The sequence below is a fragment of the Notolepis coatsorum genome, assembly GCF_963971535.1.
Source record: "Notolepis coatsorum genome assembly, chromosome: 10".
NCBI classification, from domain to species: domain Eukaryota; kingdom Metazoa; phylum Chordata; class Actinopteri; order Aulopiformes; family Paralepididae; genus Notolepis; species Notolepis coatsorum.
In genome coordinates this window covers 37324896-37343394 of record NC_140174.1, presented here as the reverse complement: position 1 = coordinate 37343394, position 18499 = coordinate 37324896, and the positions used below count along the sequence as shown (strand labels likewise).

Sequence of the window (18499 nt, the reverse complement as noted above, 5' to 3'; positions counted from 1 at the left end):
CTAAATTAAAATAGAAGAATAGAATTATAAAATCAAATAGGCCAGGGGCCCTCATTTATCAATAATGCGTAGAAAGTATTCTATTTTTGTTCCTACGCACGGAATTTAGAATGTCTCTACGCACAGAAAACTTGGGATTTATCAACCATGCGTGCACAGGTCGTACGCACACTCCGTGTTGATAAATACCATTGTTCTTACCGTCTATGCTCGTGCATGATTATCCATATATGGTAATGAAACACCCCCATGGGATGTGAAATAATGGACAAAGCCGAGCGAACTATGAGAAACTTCACAGAGCGAGATTGATCACAGAGGTCTAGCTGAGGAGGAGGAAGCGTGTAGACTATCTTCGGTGCCAAGGATGTTGACTGACCCAGTCCTGCTACAGAACCAGCACATTGACTGAAATAAATTACAAGCTGACCCGACATTAACACTTTGGTTGCCATTGGTTAACATGGTAAAACATGGTTGAATGCCACCACCCACTTCAATGATAGCGTTTTCATATTTGTGAACGCATAATCTCAGTCTTAAATTATGGCTATGTGTCTAATCTGCCCGTCGCTTACAATGACTTGTTTGCAGTCAACATTGTCGCAACGGATTTTTTTTTAATCGGTTCATTTCCGTTTTATAGCATTTTGAAAAGCCCTCGTTTTCTTGAAAGTTTCAGGAAAATATATAGAATCCGTGATAAATGGCATTTACTGGAATATTCTGGAATACACAAAAAACATTGTCATTTTTCGGCCTATTTATGAATAGTTTTCAAATAAACGCTAGATTATCGATAGTATATGTGTACTTATGCACGCTAGAGAAGCGATCTGAAAAATATATTCTCTCATTTCCTGATCAGCACACACACACACACACACACACACACACACACACACACACACACACACAGGGCACACGCTGATATCTCTGTGAAAATAGCTCTGATTATCCTAAGACTGGTAAAATAAATTGCTTACCTCAGATCAGATGTTCTCCAAAAAAATTATTCCAATTCCTGATCGCCATTCCAAATATCGATCGTGTTTATTGATTCAGCGTTGGGTACTGTAAATATGTATTCCACGTTGTTTTGCGGCTTTGCGATCACTTCGGTCTCTTCAGATAGCTTGACGCAAAAGTAAAATGAGGAAACTGGACCCCACCTCCCCATCAGTCTAATCCAATGGGGTGCAGTACCACAGGGAGAGACGATAGGAGGCACACCAACGACCTGTAGGAGTCGCTGTCCACAACGTCCGATCCCCACCCACCAGCTTTCCACCCCTAACACTGCCAATTGTGTTAGTATGAACGACCAGCCAAGCTGGTAGCAATGCCGACAGCTGGGCTCGAACCCAGCATCTCCTGCATTAGTGGCGAGCGCCTTGCCCACTGCGCCACTTGCCGCCCTTCGTTGAGGTTTTTTCAAGTTAGATTAAGACCTTGCAAGGGTAGACTTGGGGTAAAGGGTAAAACTGCTGTCTGATCCTCTTGACTGAATTGCTGCTTTCAGCAGGCCAACTCTGCGCTCTACAATGCCTATTGTGCGCGCCCGAGCTCGTGGTTTTGGTCAGAGTCATTATGGCTTCAGTGGATAATCCCAATCTGCATTTAAGTGATGTTTTAATTACAGATACCCCACTAATAACATTACAATTGAATTAAATACAATTAGGCCTGAATGAGACTCCGGCCACCGGCAACGACATTATCAGCCAAAATGCGCATCGCAGATTATCTGTACATTGACCGAGTGGAATCCCGTTCACATAACTGGATTTGTTTATTGATGGAGCTTTGAAAGCTACACGGGTACAGTCTATTGCTCCGATGATGTTGGGTAACCTGGCGTAAAATCCTCTCTTGGCCTCGGCCTGCTGTTATTATTGATATATGGATATTGTATGTAGTTGGGGGTTGGGGAAATTACGACATCCAACACTGCGTTTTGTTCCACGCTCCAATTTGGGTCCCAAATTGCGGTACAAATCAAGGAGAATGTGTCTCGGGTAGCGGTATGTTCTCTCTCGGCAAATAGACTGTCCTATATCTCTGTAAACATCTGAGCGCACACCGCGAGAAGTATTCCTATAATAACGCTATCAACCAGGCTGAATTCATTAGGAAATACAGATTCCAAATGCTATTTATAGGGTTTGACAATAATTACACTAATGTCGCTATTTTACAATTAACTATAATGAATTACGGGTCATACAGAACACGTCAGTGTTGAAACTAATGCATGAAAGTCCGTCTCATGGTGCAGTCTTATTATTCAAGTTTCAAGTTTCTTTAATAGTTGTCATACAGAAGTACAGAATACTTTTATACAAAATGCTTCTTTCTGTTACGCTCCAGAGACTGTGCTAGACAAGATAAGTATGAAATAAAATAAAGTAGCATGTAAAAAGAAGTAAAAATAGAGGTCACAGTGTTCAGTATAGACATATGTACAATGTTCGATGCAGACTAGAAGTAACTGAGTTACCATACAATATACAATATACTATGCAATATACTAATATACAATACTATATAGTGCAAAGCAGAAATGGGATGAGGTACAATTTAGGTACAATTTACAGTAAGGTGTACGAGTTGTAGTGCAAATCCTTTACCAATAAATATAAAGTGTGTTTAGGTGATCTAAAGTGTGGAGAGTGGGTGCTGCAGTGTGTTGTTTGTTTAAAGTGAGTGTGTGCGTGTGGATGTGTGTGCTGTGTGCATTTGATGGTTGTTGCATAGTGTTTATTGTTCGTTGAGCAGCCTGATGGCCTGGGGATAGAAGCTTCTTCTGAGTCTTTCTGTGCTCGCCTTGAGACTCCGGTATCGCTTGCCTGACCGCAGCAGTTCAAAGAGGCATGTACGCACGGTCTGAGCTGTGCGTAGAGATATACGCACAATCTCAAGCACACGAAATAAGTCCCACACTTTGCTTAGAAATGATCGTACGCACGGTTTACGCACATATCTGTGCGTACGCACCATTGATGAATGAGGGCTGTACAATTGTGCATGATCTGGTCAAGTATATACACGAATTAGAATAAAAATAACAATACAGTGGGATGGAATATTTAACAGGGCTGTGCAATTGAGCAGTAATGTGCAAAAAGTATGAACAGTAATATTATAATATTACTGTAATATTGTCACTCAGTCCATCAGGCACATCATCCCATAGTTTATTTCGGTCATGACTGCACAGGCACGTCTCTCAATGTTCAATCAAAGCTCTCAATGTTTGGGTTTCTGAGCTTAGAAGTAAGTTTAAGTTATACTTTATTAATCCTCTTGGGGAAATGTTTCCATTTGACCCGTCCTAACTATAGGAGCAGTGGGCAGCCACAGTACAGCGCCCGGGCGGCGGGCACAACTCCAGTTGTAATGCCAGAGCCATGGTCAAGGGCATGAGTATGTGCCTAGCATACATGCCTCTTATGACAGGAGTATGTACCTACAGTAGCATACATGTCTCTTATGACAGGAGTATGTACCTAGCATACATGTCTCTTATGACAGGAGTACAGTATGTACCTAACATACATGTCTCTTATGACAGGAGTACAGTATGTGCCTACAGTAGCATACATGTCTCTTATGACAGGAGTACAGTATGTACCTAGCATACATGTCTCTTATGACAGGAGTATGTACCTAGCATACATGTCTCTTATGACAGGAGTATGTACCTAGCATACATGTCTCTTATGACAGGAGTATGTACCTAGCATACATGTCTCTTATGACAGGAGTACAGTATGTACCTAACATACATGTCTCTTATGACAGGAGTATGTACCTAGCATACATGTCTCTTATGACAGGAGTACAGTATGTACCTAACATACATGTATCTTATGACAGGAGTATGTACCTACAGTAGCATGCATGTCTCTTATGACAGGAGTACAGTATGTACCTAACATACATGTCTCTTATGACAGGAGTATGTACCTACAGTAGCATACATGTCTCTTATGACTGGAGTACAGTATGTGCCTACAGTAGCATACATGTCTCTTATGACCGGAGTACAGTATGTACCTAGCATACATGTCTCTTATGACAGGCGTATGTACCTAGCATACATGTCTCTTATGACAGGAGTACAGTATGTACCTAACATACATGTCTCTTATGACAGGAGTACAGTATGTACCTAGCATACATGTCTCTTATGACAGGAGTATGTACCTAGCATACATGTCTCTTATGACAGGAGTATGTACCTAACATACATGTCTCTTATGACAGGAGTATGTACCTAGCATACATGTCTCTTATGACAGGAGTACAGTATGTACCTAGCATACATGTCTCTTATGACAGGAGTATGTACCTAGCATGCATGTATTTGGGTGTTGGAGGAAACCAGAGCACCCGGTGGAAATCCACACAAACTCAAGGAGAACAGGCCAACTCCACACAGAAAGGCCCCCTGCTGGCGTTCCAAGTAACCCAGTACCTTGTTATTGTTATTGTAGGGCAACAGTGCTAATCACTGTGGCACCACACCTGGATTATGACTTTGAACGTTTTACTGATTTCAAAAGATAGAGATGCTCATTTTCAACTTGGACATTTGTATCAAATGACAGGAGTACAGTATGTACCTAACATACATGTCTCTTATGACAGGAGTATGTACCTACAGTAGCATGCATGTCTCTTATGGCAGGCGTATGTACCTAACATACATGTCTCTTATGACAGGAGTATGTATCTACAGTAGCATGCATGTCTCTTATGACAGGACATTTGTATCAAAGTTACCCCTTTTTGTTTCTTTGTTACGACCAGGGTAATAGCACTGTCCCCGGTAATCTGACTGCTGCTGTGACTTCACTGTTACCTCCACTACCACTATTTGCAATATTTGCAACAATGCATGCACTTTATATCCTTCTACCATTACACTGTGAATATTTCAATTTTAGTTTACGGTAAGTCTACTTTTGTGTGAAGGGTGGACTAGCACAGTAATATTTCCATTGTACGGTGTACAGTGTAATAAGTCTGTTTAACTGTGTGCATATGACAAATAAATATCTTGAATCTAATCCAACACAGTTGAATCAGAAATGGTTGTGTATAGCGTATAGTCTCTTTAGTTCATACGCTGCTGTTTAGGATTTTGTATAATAATACTGAATAGAAAGCCACTTGATTTTCTGCATTTTATTTTACACAATTAAAGATGTCAAATGCTTTGTCCAAAGTAAAGTTTTAAGTCTATACTATACTATTCAATAAGACAACGGATTAGATCGATAATTGGCTTCAAACGATACACGTTGTTTTAGTACTGAGAATAGGTATCGGCAGTGAAGAAGTGGTATCTGTCCCAAGCATAAAGCTGTGTGTACATTAACACATTGAGTGCCAGCCACGAGATTTCTTGTGATTTCATGCCATGCGTTGAGTGCCAACGACGAGAAATCTCGTTATTTAATTAATATTGCTGTTATTAGCGATATCCATTAATTTTTCATCAATCCAGCCTCACGTTATCATTGGGACTGTCTATGAGCTCGAACAGGGCAAATACCGCCCCCTATCGTCTCCTGGATGGTAATGCACCCATTGGATTGGACTCAATGGAAGTGCATGGGAAAAAAAAAAAACGGAATCCACATTTTACTTCTCAGGCATGTAACCCGAGACGATTGCATTCATTGTGGACCCTCAGAGCAGCGTGGAATATGTGTTTCGAGGTTGGATCATTGGATCAATAAACGCGATCGATATTTGGAATGGCGATCAGGAATTGGAATAATCTTTTTGATCTGATTAGAGCAGGTAAGGAATCTATTTTACCAGTCTTGGGGTAATCAGATGTTTTTTTCACATATTTCGCAACGTGTCCCATATGTATGTATGTGCGTGTATGACGTTAGCGCTGACCAGGTCATAGATAATCGATTTTTCAGCCCGCTTCTCTAGCGTGCATAAGTACACATATACTATCGATAATCTAGAGTTGATTTGAAAACGATTCATAAATCAGCCGGAAAATGACAACGTGTTGTGTGTATTCCAGTAAAGAGCTATTATCACGGAATATTTTTTCCCCCCTAGAAATTTCCAAAAACTTCAGTTTTTCAAAACGGTATAAAACGGAAATGTACAGATGAAAAAACAATCCGTTTCGTACATGTTGACTGCAAGCAAGTCATTGATAAGCGACGGTCGTATTAGACATATAGCCATAATATAGAATATAGAAATAGCTCCGCGAAAATCATGAAATATCGGAAAATCTGTCCAAAAAGGCTGGCATTCAAGCGATAAATAGTGCGCCCCCTGCTGGCACTCAATGTGTTAATTCATTGATTCGTTGATAAATTTTTTGATTTTACAATATAGAATTGCCCTTACAGAAATTCACCATGTGCCAAAAAAAACAGAGACAAACAGATGGCACAATCTCAGGGGGCTCATACAGAACCAAGCATTTCACTGTAATGTACATGTACCTTATATGCAGGGGTGTAAAGTACTTGAGTAATTGTACTTCGTTACAATACTTAAGTACTGTTTTTGTGGATTTGTACTTTACTCAAGTATTATTAGGTTTGTATACTTGTACTTTTACTCAATTACATTTCAGAGAAAAAAAACATACTTTTTACTCGTTACATTTAAAATGCAGACCTAGTAGAAGTACAAATCTCGCAGGTCCAACCATTTTAATTAGTATATTTGTTTCTCTGGCCGAACTAACGTTAACGTTATTAACTCATTCAGAGCCACGCCCCTTTGACCATATTAGGGCTAGCGTGCCAGTAAGGAAGTCAATGGGAGGTTGGGGAAATTTGCGAACGCCTAAACTATATCTTAAATTATGGCTATGGGTCTAAAACACCCCTCGCTTATCAATGACTTGCTTGCTCAGTCAACATGTACGAAACGGATTGTTTTTTCATTTTGTACATGTCCGTTTTATACCGTTTTGAATACGAGTATAGTTTTGGAGATTTTGGAGAATTCCAGAGAAATCCGCCCTTTACTGGAATACACAAAACACGTTGTAATTTTTCAGCTGATTTATGAATAGTTTTCAAATAAACGCTAGATTATCGATAGTATATGTGTACTTATGCACGCTAGAGAAGCGGGCTGAAAATCGATTATCCATGCCGTGGATACGGCTAACGTTCCGCACACACACGCGATGGCGGTGATAGGAACATCTGATTAACCCAAGACTGGTAACATAGAGTCCTTACTCAGGTCAGATTGATCGCGTTTATTGATCCAACGTTATAGCACCAAAACACATAATCGAAAGCTGCTCCGAGCCTCCCCAGTGAATGTGGTAACAGATACTGCTTGCCCGAGATGGGAAAACCCCGGACCGGAGTTTTTCTCTGATGCACAGTCCCATCCAATCCAATCCAATGATGTGCAATACCATCCGGGAGACGATAGGCGGCGATATTTGCCCTTTTCGAGCTCAGACCCATTCCCAATGATAACGTCAGGCTGGATGGAAGAAAAATGAATGGATATTGCTAATAAAAGAAAAAACTATTAAAACCTGAGTTTTCTCTGGTTTTGGCACTCAACGCATGGCGAGTTAACCCGACTAATCTCGTGGTCGGCACTGAATGGGTTAATACTGCGGCCACACTTTATTTAAAAACAGCCAATCAAATCCCCATCAATGGAAAATTAACCCACCCATGCTGATTGGTCCTTGTGCAAGACTAGAAATCTTTGATTAAACAACTGCTATCAGAAGAATAGACAGTCAGAAAAAAAGTTTTGCTGACTTTTACTTGAGTACGATTTTGAGACGGTACCCATACTTTCACTTAAGTATAATATCTTGGTACTTTTTACACCCCTGCTTATATGTGACAAATAAAACAAAACTTGAACTTGATAATAGTAATAACAACAACAACATCATACACAACACAACACGGTACATACAACATAAGGGCTCAGACAATGTGGCACCTCTGTTAGGGTTTGAACCGACCTCAATCGCACGGCACAGACAGGAAGTTCAGAGTTAGCCAAATACTAGGGCGTATTTATTTACAGAGTCACAAAAGGGGTAAAGTAACAATTATGAAACAACAAGGGAGACTGCCATCGGCAGAGTTCTCTGCGGCTCTGCAGATCCTCCTGGTGATAGCGGTGGGGAATCGGTATTTGACGTTGTAGCGGCTCTGCAGATACTCCCAGCTTTAACTCGAGGTGGAAAACGGAGAGAGAGAGAGATATCAATAACAGTCCAACGAAACACAGAGGCAGTGTGGTTCCCTCCTCCCTTAGCTGTGTCCAGAACCAATGAACAGTAACAATCTTCAGTGTTCTCCACAACACACAAGTTAGCTGAGTTTAGTGCAAACAGAAATTATATCTTCAGTGTCTCTTCAAAACACACACTTCAACTGAGTCCAGTGCAAGCAAAAATTATAATCTTCGGTGTTCGTCACACACACAGACAGAATAATCCAGAGGGGTTTGGTTCCAACTCACCCAAGCGCAAACGCGTAAAGCGGGTAAACGAGGCGCAGCTCCAAACGGGGAACAAGGTTCTCATCAGCGGATCTCCACAGAAAGTCCTGGAGGGAAAGAAGACGAGGCACAGCAACGGGGAAAAAGCAGGCAAAAGCAGTTGTATTCCAAAACGACCCGACATCGATTGAAGGGAAGTCCCAGTATAAAAAGCCTCTGGGGCGCTAATCAAAAACTATGACAGGTGCGCGCTGGAATTGATACTTGCTCCAAAAGCGTGTGGCGGGGAATGCACCAATCAACACAGCACCTTAAAGGAGCGGAGCGTGTGGCGGGGAATGCATCAATCAACACAGTACCTTAAAGGAGCGGAGCGTGTGGCGGGGAATGAACCAATCCTCACAACCTCACCGCAGGTTGGTGCTTTGGTGTGGATGGGACCACTTGTGTGACATCATGCTGTGAACCCCTCCCCCCGCAACTTTTACATCATGGCAAAAAGTTGACTCGAGTTCAACTTTCTCGTGGAACGGTGCTGTTTTTTTCCCCTTCTCAGCAACTGCCGGAGCTCAACGAAACTACCCCCCCTCCATTCAAAAGATGGGAAAACTTGTTTTTTCCCCCTTGCATTGTCTGATTTAGATCGGAATGAGATCTAAGGCAGATCAAGTCTGTTTTGTCTTAAAGGGGACATGCATTGCTATTCCTTGCACTATTTGGGCAACTTTACACAATTCCTGTGAGTCTATGGAAGACATCTGTAAGGTTAAAAAAAAAAATCAAAAAAAAATCATTGTTTTATATTTCTAATGAAATACTCAAAAGCATAATTTTTCCGCCTATAAGCGCTTTCAGTGCCAGTCACCCACACAGCGTGATACATACGAGAGAGAGAGAGAGAGAGAGAGAGAGAGAACGAGAGAGGGAGAGAGAGAGAGGAGAGATGCGTCCCCGACACACACACAGTCAAGTTTGTGTGTAAATGCTCCGATGAGGAAGAGAGATGGCGCACACACATTTTTACACACACTTCTGCATGGTCCCGCCGGTCCCTCTCTCTCTCTCCCTCTCTATTTCTCTCTCTCCCTCTCTCTCGCTCGCTCGTTCTCTGCCTCTGTCAAAACCCGTTTGAGGAAGTGTCGGGTTACACTATGCGCTACAACCATAGAGGGGGCGTTACTGCAAATCAGTACCTTATTCACGTCAGCAATACCGTCAAATCAGAACAGCTTAGTTGAGTGAGGGAAGATCTCGTGAACTTGAGACTAGACTGATGAGTCAATATGATAATTAACGACACAGACCACATTGATATAATCCCCAATTGCTAGGATACAATGCTAAACACTGGAAAAGGCCATTTATAATGCATGGGACCTTTAAGATTCTGTGTTGTTGTTCCATGCAGGTAGTGATGCGGCTGGTGCGTCTGCTGCCTGACGGCCACAGGATGAAGAGAGAGGTGGACATGGCTCTGGACTCGGTCAGCGAGACCATGACCCCGATGCACTACCACCTGAGAGAGATCATCATCTGCACATACAGACAGGTAGGAGGACAACCTTTAAACCAGCTGACTTCTCTCTCTCTCTCTCTCTCTCTCTCTCTCTCTCTCTCTCTCTCTCTCTCTTTCTCTCTCTCTCTACACATGTCTACACATACTGTAATCTTCAACTTGTACACACGCACACAGATACATACATAGCTTTCACTCATATCTCTCCCTCTCTCTTTCTTTATATCTATCACACATGCACACACACACACACACACGCGCGCGCACACGCACAAACACTCACATCCACATAGCCTTCACATATTACACATAACACACACACACACACACACACTCACGTACAGCACTCACATACAGGTCTGCATACAATATTCACACATGCTTTCTCTCTTTCTCTCACACAAACATAAGCTCTTACATCCACGTATCCTTCGGTCCACACAGCCTTCTAACTTTCTGCATATCATATCTAGAACTCGTAGTCTGTATGTCAAGGTACCACTTGTTTTGTCTACTCTCCTCTATACATAATCAGTTAGCTTGCCATTCTACAGAGAGCTAGGCTGGGGCCCATTGCTGTAACCAAGGTCTCTCCTTGGACATTCTGTCAGTAAACTCGATCTTTAATCAAAGAATGTCCGCCTCCGTGAATAATATCTGGTGAGCTTATTCCACACCATCGGCCTTGGAGTTTCTTGGTCTATATAGCCCTCCCTGTTTCCCCAGGAGCTAGGGGCCGTTTGAAGGGCGGGGGGGGTCCACCACGGGGACCAGGCTCTAAGCAGAAGCTCCGGGACATTATTTCCCCCCATTTTACCAAATACTCAATATATATAACTCAATTAGTATCGACGTGGCATCTGTTAGACCCACGTTTGATATTCTGGAAAGAAAAAAGTGACGATAAAGTTGTTTAATTGATGGGAAAAAGTTGCTAAACTCAATGTATTGTGAAGGGACCAGAAGAAGTCTACAGGGCTAAAGATGTAACCAGATATGACGCCCCCACATTGTGCAAGTGGAGAATTGTGCTGTCAGAACAGTCCCATGTTTTGTAGCTTAAGTATTCAATGAGACTCCTCCTCATTGACTGTGGTTGTACTGGGCAGCTCCCAGGTTATGAATGTGTGTGGAACTGTGTGAGTGTGAAGCAGGCCATTGCTGAAAAATGCACGCATACTTGCTCAGTGAACCTACTACTCTGGGAACATTTAAAGAAAAATAGAATGTAAAAAATATAATCAAGTCAAGAGTTTTATTTGTCACGGCATACAAGTATACAATGAAATGCGGGTGGTCTTGCCCGCAACGATGTGCATACAGTGGTACAACATATAATAGAATCCAATAAAAACAACATTGTGCAATAACAGGTAACAGGTAACATGGTGTGACATCTCGGTATCTGTACATAGTTATTTACAGAGCATATAGGACATGCTAGGTAGCTTTGGTAGTGCAATATACTGTTACTGTTGCTATACTAATTTAAAGTGGCCTTTCCTTTTGGCAATAAGTGTGTGTGAGTGCGGCATGAGTGTGTGCCCGCTCATGTTAAAGTGTTAAAGTGGCTGCTAGTGCACAGCGTGCGTGTTGTGTGTGTGCTCATGTGTGCTTGTGTGTGGATAGTTCAGTGTTCTTTGGCACTCAATGTTCATTGTTCAAGGCTCTGATGGCCTGGGGGAAGAAGCTGAGCCTAAGCCTCTCTGTCCTAGTAGCTGGGGTTCGCAGGCGTCTGCCTGACCTCAGCAGCTGGAACAGGCTGTTATTGGGGTGGTGGGGGTCTTTCATTATTCTGCAGGCTCTGGATTTGCACCTCTTGTTGTATAGAACCTGCAGGGGAGGTAGTGCAATACCCGTGATACACTCGGCTGAGCGCACCACTTCTTGTCCTGTGCCGTGCTGTTTCCATACCAGGCAGTGATGTTTCCGGTCAAGATGCTCTCTACAGCTCCTGAGTAGAAGGACTGGAGTATCTTCCCCGATACTCTGAACTTCCTTAACTGTCTCAGGTGGTAGAGGCGCTGCTTTGCCTTCTTTACTACTGTGTCTATGTGTGTTGACCATGTCAGATCCTCTGAGATGTGGACCCCCAGGTACTTAAAGCTGCTCACCCTGTCCACGGTAGCCCCGTTAATCCTCAGTGGTGTGTGTGTCTCCTGCTGTCCTCTCCTATAATCCACGATCAGCTCCTTGGTTTTACCAATTTATGTAAATTTAGGAGTGAGGCAGGTGAATGGAAAGGGCTATATGAACCCAGTATCAATGGACGACTATGAATACATGCTTTGTCAAAAGTAAAAGTCAATGGTTGAATTTTTTATAACGCTTTTAATATTGGATTAAGTTAGAGCTCAGTTAGACCTGTGAACTTGCCATGTTTGTACATTGAAGGAGGACGGGAAGCACAATGTGTACATTGGGAGAGAAAGGGAAACACAATTATAACCCTGGACCCATCATTTCCATAAAGACTGCTCACTGCCATCCCTCTGGAAATCAAAGGTTTAGAAAATACCAGTTCTTTAAAATGCTAACTTAAAGGTAGAATCCGTAATGCCATCAAACAGCGACCTCTAGGCAAAAGAGAGCCGCTTGGTTTTGCGCTTTGTTTACTTTTTGTTTCGGTCTGACGTGTGGGTTGGAGTTTAGTAACTTATTACAGTGGCATCAGGAGGTGGTAATAAGAAGGTTCCCAGTTTGATTCCGGATCCTCCCGGCAGCGCGTCGAATTGTCCTTGAGCAAGACACTTAATGAGCAGGTTGGCCAACCTCAGCCATCGGTGAGTGAATGTGTGAGTGAATGGGTTAATGTGAGGCATAAGCTGTAAAGCCTTCTATATATATATCTATATATGGATAAAAGCCTTCTATATAAATGCAGTCCATTTATTATACTGTGAATTTCTCCAGACTTCTCTTGGTAGAAGTGAGGTGTGGACAGCAATAACAACCTATCCTCTATACCCAATGAACTCCAACCCACACATTAGACAAAAACATAATGTAAACAAAGTGCAATACCAAAAGGGGCTATTTTGCCTAGAGGTCGTTGTTTGATGACATTACAGATTATACCTTTAATGTTTTACATTTACACATCTGAAAAGTAGCTGCGGAAGGCCAAGAGCTTACAGGCATATAAATCATGGTACATTCACACAGCTGAGATGCAAGCAGCACGTCACCCTGCATTCAGTTACAATTCCACATGTCCCCCATAGATGGCATCAGTAACTTGTTCTAATACTTGTATCTCCAGTAGCAGCTTGGCCACAAGGGACACATGAGTGAGATTGAATGAAATCCATAAAGAAAATTACTAGTTTGGAGTTGCAAATGTAAGAGAAAAAAAGCACTGATTTAGTTGTTGATTTCATTTCACAACCCCAACTCAATGCAGGTTATACCTTTAGGTGAAAATCAGTGGTGCAGATATGGGTCTGGAAAAACATTGATTACATAAAAATTGCCTGGTAAACACATTGCAATCCCCGGGACAAATTAGTATCAAATGGAATGAGGCTTTGATTGCTCCATTTACTGTTCAGAATAACAAATATGTAAAGCTTAGGAACAAATGTTTTATTTTTAGTCCTATCTGCAGTAGTTTTGCAAAGATTACAGTGTTCAAATGGTCATTCAAACCAAGATGCCCCCCCGGCCCGCTGCGCTGATGTATTCCTCCTACCTATTTTCTAGTTTTTGTTTGTCAATGTTACATCCTTGGCCTCTTTAAAGGAGTTCTTTAACATTTAGAATTTCAGTTTGAAAATGTATTTTCCTTCACTGGAGGAAAAGGTTTTACACCTGATGTCCTTCAGTTTCCTAGAAAAGGGCATGCTAGTGTCCTTAGCATTCCTCATTGAAACCAAGGGTACATACTAGCATAACGTTCGCGGCTAGTATGTACCCTGGGTTTCAATGATGAACTCCTAATAAAGTTAACATGCCATTTCTGGGGAAACTGAAGGACAGTGTAAAAACCTTTTCCTCCAGTAAGACATAATGTCAAAAAAAGACAAAATGTCAAAGTACTCCTTTAATCAGTTTCGTCAACATAAATAAAGTGATGGTGACGTCTTATAGTATAATATTATAATATTAGTGTAGCCTAATCTTTAACTGCAACTGTGAAGAAAACCCCAATTGGTTTAAACAGATTGAATAGACACAAAAAAAAGAAAAAAGATTTTTTTTTTATTACAAATTTAAGATTCGAATGTTGATTTAGAATTTGAATGTCAACATTATGATCGAAGCTTCGAAGCATTCGGTACAGCCCTAAAGTGAATAGTTAAAGGCTCTCACACTGCGTAAAAGACTGTATATTCTGTACAGCAAAGCTATTCTTTCCAACCTGGCAAATACTCTATTCTATATTCTATTCTATTCTATTTATCACTATTATTACTGTATACTTTGTAATAAGTATATATCTTTGATATATGTATTTTTATATATATGTTTTTTTGGAATTATTATAGTCTTCTTTGTGTGGTTGATCGACCCTTCCCGATTGTAATCTGTGGTAAAATGTGGACCCAGTACAGAGTACAACAACCTATCGCAAATACACATTTTTCGGGAGTATTTCCTTTTTCCGTGACTTGTCCTTTTTCGTTATATATATATATATATATATAATATACACTATATATATCTTTAAGTTTACACTGCATTCACATGGTCCCATCACCGGGGGAAGCTCTGCCTCAATGCTGCTGCGAGGCTCCCCAGGGCCGGCGCTCTGTTTTACCCATTTGTAATGCAGACTGTAATCAATGTGCTTCTGTGCACATGGGCTGGAGGTACCCTGCCCTGTCTCCACTATATCAATGGGCCTCATTGTCCAGCCCTCCTCTCTGTCTCCTGCTTCTTTCCCCTCTCGCTCCTAACTCCTCTGCCCCTCTCTCTCTCTCTCTCTCTCTCTCTCTCTCTCTCTCTCTCTCTCTCTCTCTCTCTCTCTCTCTCTCTCTCTCTCTCTCTCTCTCTCTATCGAGGAGATATTTTATGTAATTATATTATGAATGTTTATTCACAACGTGTCTCCATTGTGAAAGGAGTCAATGCGTTAAACACCCACATGTCAATAAGCTGTGTTAATGAACTAGTATTCGACGAACGCAATACTCGTAATGTTATGATTAGAACGATAACGGGTCAATAGATGCTCTTTGCTGTCACGTCACGGCTAATTACCTGTGCTCCAGTAGCGGAGGCTCTGGGGTAGCGGGGGGCCTTCCTTACACCCTCCCGGGAGCCTCTGGAGTGCTCCCTCCGTTGTCACTGTACACTCTGCTAATTTCATCCACGAATTGGATTCATAACATTGAATCTGTAATGACATAATTAAGAGTTTTTACCCATCTATCATTAGTAGATACATTTTTAGATACATTCATATCATTAGTAGATACATTTTTAAACAGAGTAAGATGAAAGTGAGTCGACCAATTCCCCCCCCCCCCCCCCGCCCCACCAGTCCCTGTTCCAGAGTTAAAGCGTGTGGTGGGCCTGAGTGCAGAGGACCTGAGTTGGCACTGAGCAACCCCCCTCCCCCCCTCTCTAGCCAACCCCCCCACCCACCCCCGGTCTGAGCCAGCAGGGTCAGGTGATAAACAATGCCAGATGTTTTAGAGCCAAAGCGACCAGCAGCAGCTCAGAAAGAGGAGGGGGGGGGGGGGGGGGGGCAACTTCTCCTTAACCTGATCTTCCCGTCTCCACACATAGCCCCCCAAACCCGGTCTCTCTCTCTCTCTCTCGCTCTCTCTCTCTCTCTCTCTCTCTCTCTCTCTCTCTCTCTCTCTCTCTCTCGCTCTCTCTCTCGCTCTCTCTCTCTCTCTCTCTCTCTCTCTCTCTCTCTCTCTCTCTCTCTCTCTCTCCCTCCAAAGCACCCTCCTTGACAGTGGTTGGAAAATGTGTCTTTGATAGAGAAACATTTATTTACACTGGGACCCAAACCATCAGTGAAATCCCAGTTGGGCCTTGGGGTTCGGGTGTGTGTGTGTGTGTGTATGTGTGTGTTGAGGGGTTCGGGCGGTTCGGAGGGTCTGGTCTGTTCCATGGAGCTTAACGAGCATCTCCGGCGCTGACCAGGCGTGACGCTCGCTGCTCTTTTAACAGACGGGGTCCTGCGTCGCCAGCGGGGCGTTCAGGAGAGAGACACTCACTCAGCCAGTTACACCTCGTGGCACCGTGCTGCCAGGGGGGCTGCTTCCTCTCCTCTGTTCCCTCTCCTCCTCCTCCTCCTCCTCCTCCTCCTCCTCCTCCTCCTCCTCCTCCTCCTCCTCCTCTCTCCTTCACCTTCACACAGGAATCAGCTGGAGGGGCCTTTTTTTCCTCAATTGTGTGTGGGTGTGGGTGGTAGGTATGAAGCCTTTTTGTATGAAAAAGCACTTTTTGCACACTGTTTGCTCAGAAACATTCTCTTGTCGTTGGACAGGTGTGTGGTGTGTGAGTGGCAGGGCTGACTTGTTGGTGGTAGTGATTATGTGGGAGTGTGATTGTTGTGAAGGATCAGATTAAACCGAATATATATATTTATTTATATATATATATTTAAATAGTATTTGTATATCGTTTGATATCCCCTGTATATTCCTTGTACAATATGCACTGAATATCCCTTTAGTCTACTAAACAGCCCATAATAGTTTCATTCTACCATTGGACGAGAACCTGGCGCCAGCAGCCATACCCCTAGGTTCAAGTTCAATCGTGCCGCCCAACATGTCGTGGCAAGCCCGGTTCCGCGTAGGAATACGTCTGGCGAAATACGAATGGTACTATTTGTTCACAGCGCATATATATATGGCGCAAGTAAAGTAGAACTTTCTTTTAGTCCATTAGTTCTTTACCCTCCAACCGAGTAACAGACGCGAAGCCTCACCCACGACGCACGTGTGGTGCAGTAAGGCCTACTTGGCTTCAGAATAGGCATTGAGATATCGTGTGGATTAATAGTTGAATTGTCATAGTTTGGCACTATACCGTCGAGTTGGACGTATTCTATTAAGCTAATAATAGTCTATTTATGTATGGTGCATCGTTCGGTTAGAGTTATAAAGTTATCAGTACCCCCATCGTTCCTGACGTTATCTGGAGTCTTAACCAGGCTGGGCAGACCACTAGTGGTGCTTGCATCCGAGGAGCTCCGGGCCAGGACGAGCGGACCTGTACATTGGATTACTTTACCCGGACGACGGCGAGCCTTCCACGGCTTGGATTATGCTTTGGGTGCTTTGATTATTCCATGGATAACGGCCAACACTGCGGAGTGTTGGAACTACCCCCCGGAGAGGACTCCAGGTGAGACGGCGCTCTACACCAGTGAGGTCGCCTCACGTCTCTCCGTTGTGGACCGGCAGCTACCGTCCACCAGAGGGTCCAGCTGTATTCGTCTGCGGACCGAGGTTCTGTGGGCACCGTGTTCAAGACTTTGAATTCTCCCAAGAAATCGTCGGCCAGATGGGATACCGCCAGCGGCTTCTCTAACCCCCCCCTCCTACTGTCTTACAACCAGCGGGACCCCCCCCCCCCCCCTTAGTGTATCCAGCTATAATTATTTAAGTACCATCGCTATAGTTTCCTAAAGAACCGGGTTGTATACTTACTCCCTGCGTAACCAGAGATTGGACATTCAATGTTGATTTACCTACGAATACTCATTTGCCATACAAGTGCATTTCAAATCATAAGTGTAAACAAGTGAACGTTGTATATACCTTTTGCTATATTAAATATTCGATTTGTACATTTGTGTGGACTTCGTTTCATCAGGTGGGAAAGTGTTCATCATATCTATATCATGTACTGGATGGCCAGAAGTTAAAGTACAAGAGGTAGTGGTTTAATAATACCATACTTAACAATACAGTCAGGGAATTGTACCCCTCAGTTACAATTGGTCCTTCGAGCCGGATGGTAACTAGTGTAATATTAATATAGTGTTATTAATATTGAAATGGCCTATGATGAACACTCCACGAAACGGTCCTCCTAACGTAGAACGCCCGCGGCGCAGACGACAGACACCTCAGTACTTAGAGGATTACGCTGTCAGTCAACTACCTAGCCTTAGACAAACGGTAAACGCGGTAAAAGTAGAAAGTAAAATTATGTCTGACCTTAACGACCAGGTTTCCCCGACCACAGAGGCCCTAGTAGGTTCTAATGTAACTGACCAAGCTCACGGTGGGGACCAGGAGGGAGCTGACATGCCTTTACCCCCCGCCAATACCGAAGAAGTAGTCCCCGACCAGCCCCGGGAGGAAGACAACCCTACAGAGAGAGAACTCTGCACGGAAGAAGAGGAGGAGAGCGCAGAGGAAATAGAGCTCCAGGACTCCCCAACGAGTACACCCAGGAGCGGCTCACACAGGAGCGGCTCACCTCCACAACCGCCTTCCCCCAGCGAAGCGGAGAGGATGCTACAACAGGCGTTCCTCGTCAGCCTGACAGCCTCTACAGAACGCGATCGACTTCAGGGCGAAC

At 43.2% G+C, this 18499-nt stretch overlaps 1 protein-coding gene across 3 annotated transcripts in view; it reads left to right on the top strand.

Annotated features, from left to right (window-relative positions):
- The window catches only part of pald1a (phosphatase domain containing paladin 1a), a 155382-nt gene that overhangs the window by 45362 nt on the left and 91521 nt on the right, over positions 1 to 18499 (top strand). For all 3 annotated transcript variants that reach the window (XM_084323837.1, XM_084323838.1, XM_084323836.1), the window contains exon 18: positions 9896 to 10036. In XM_084323837.1, the coding sequence (XP_084179963.1) occupies positions 9896 to 10036 (141 nt within the window). The remainder of the gene's footprint in view (positions 1 to 9895; positions 10037 to 18499) is intronic.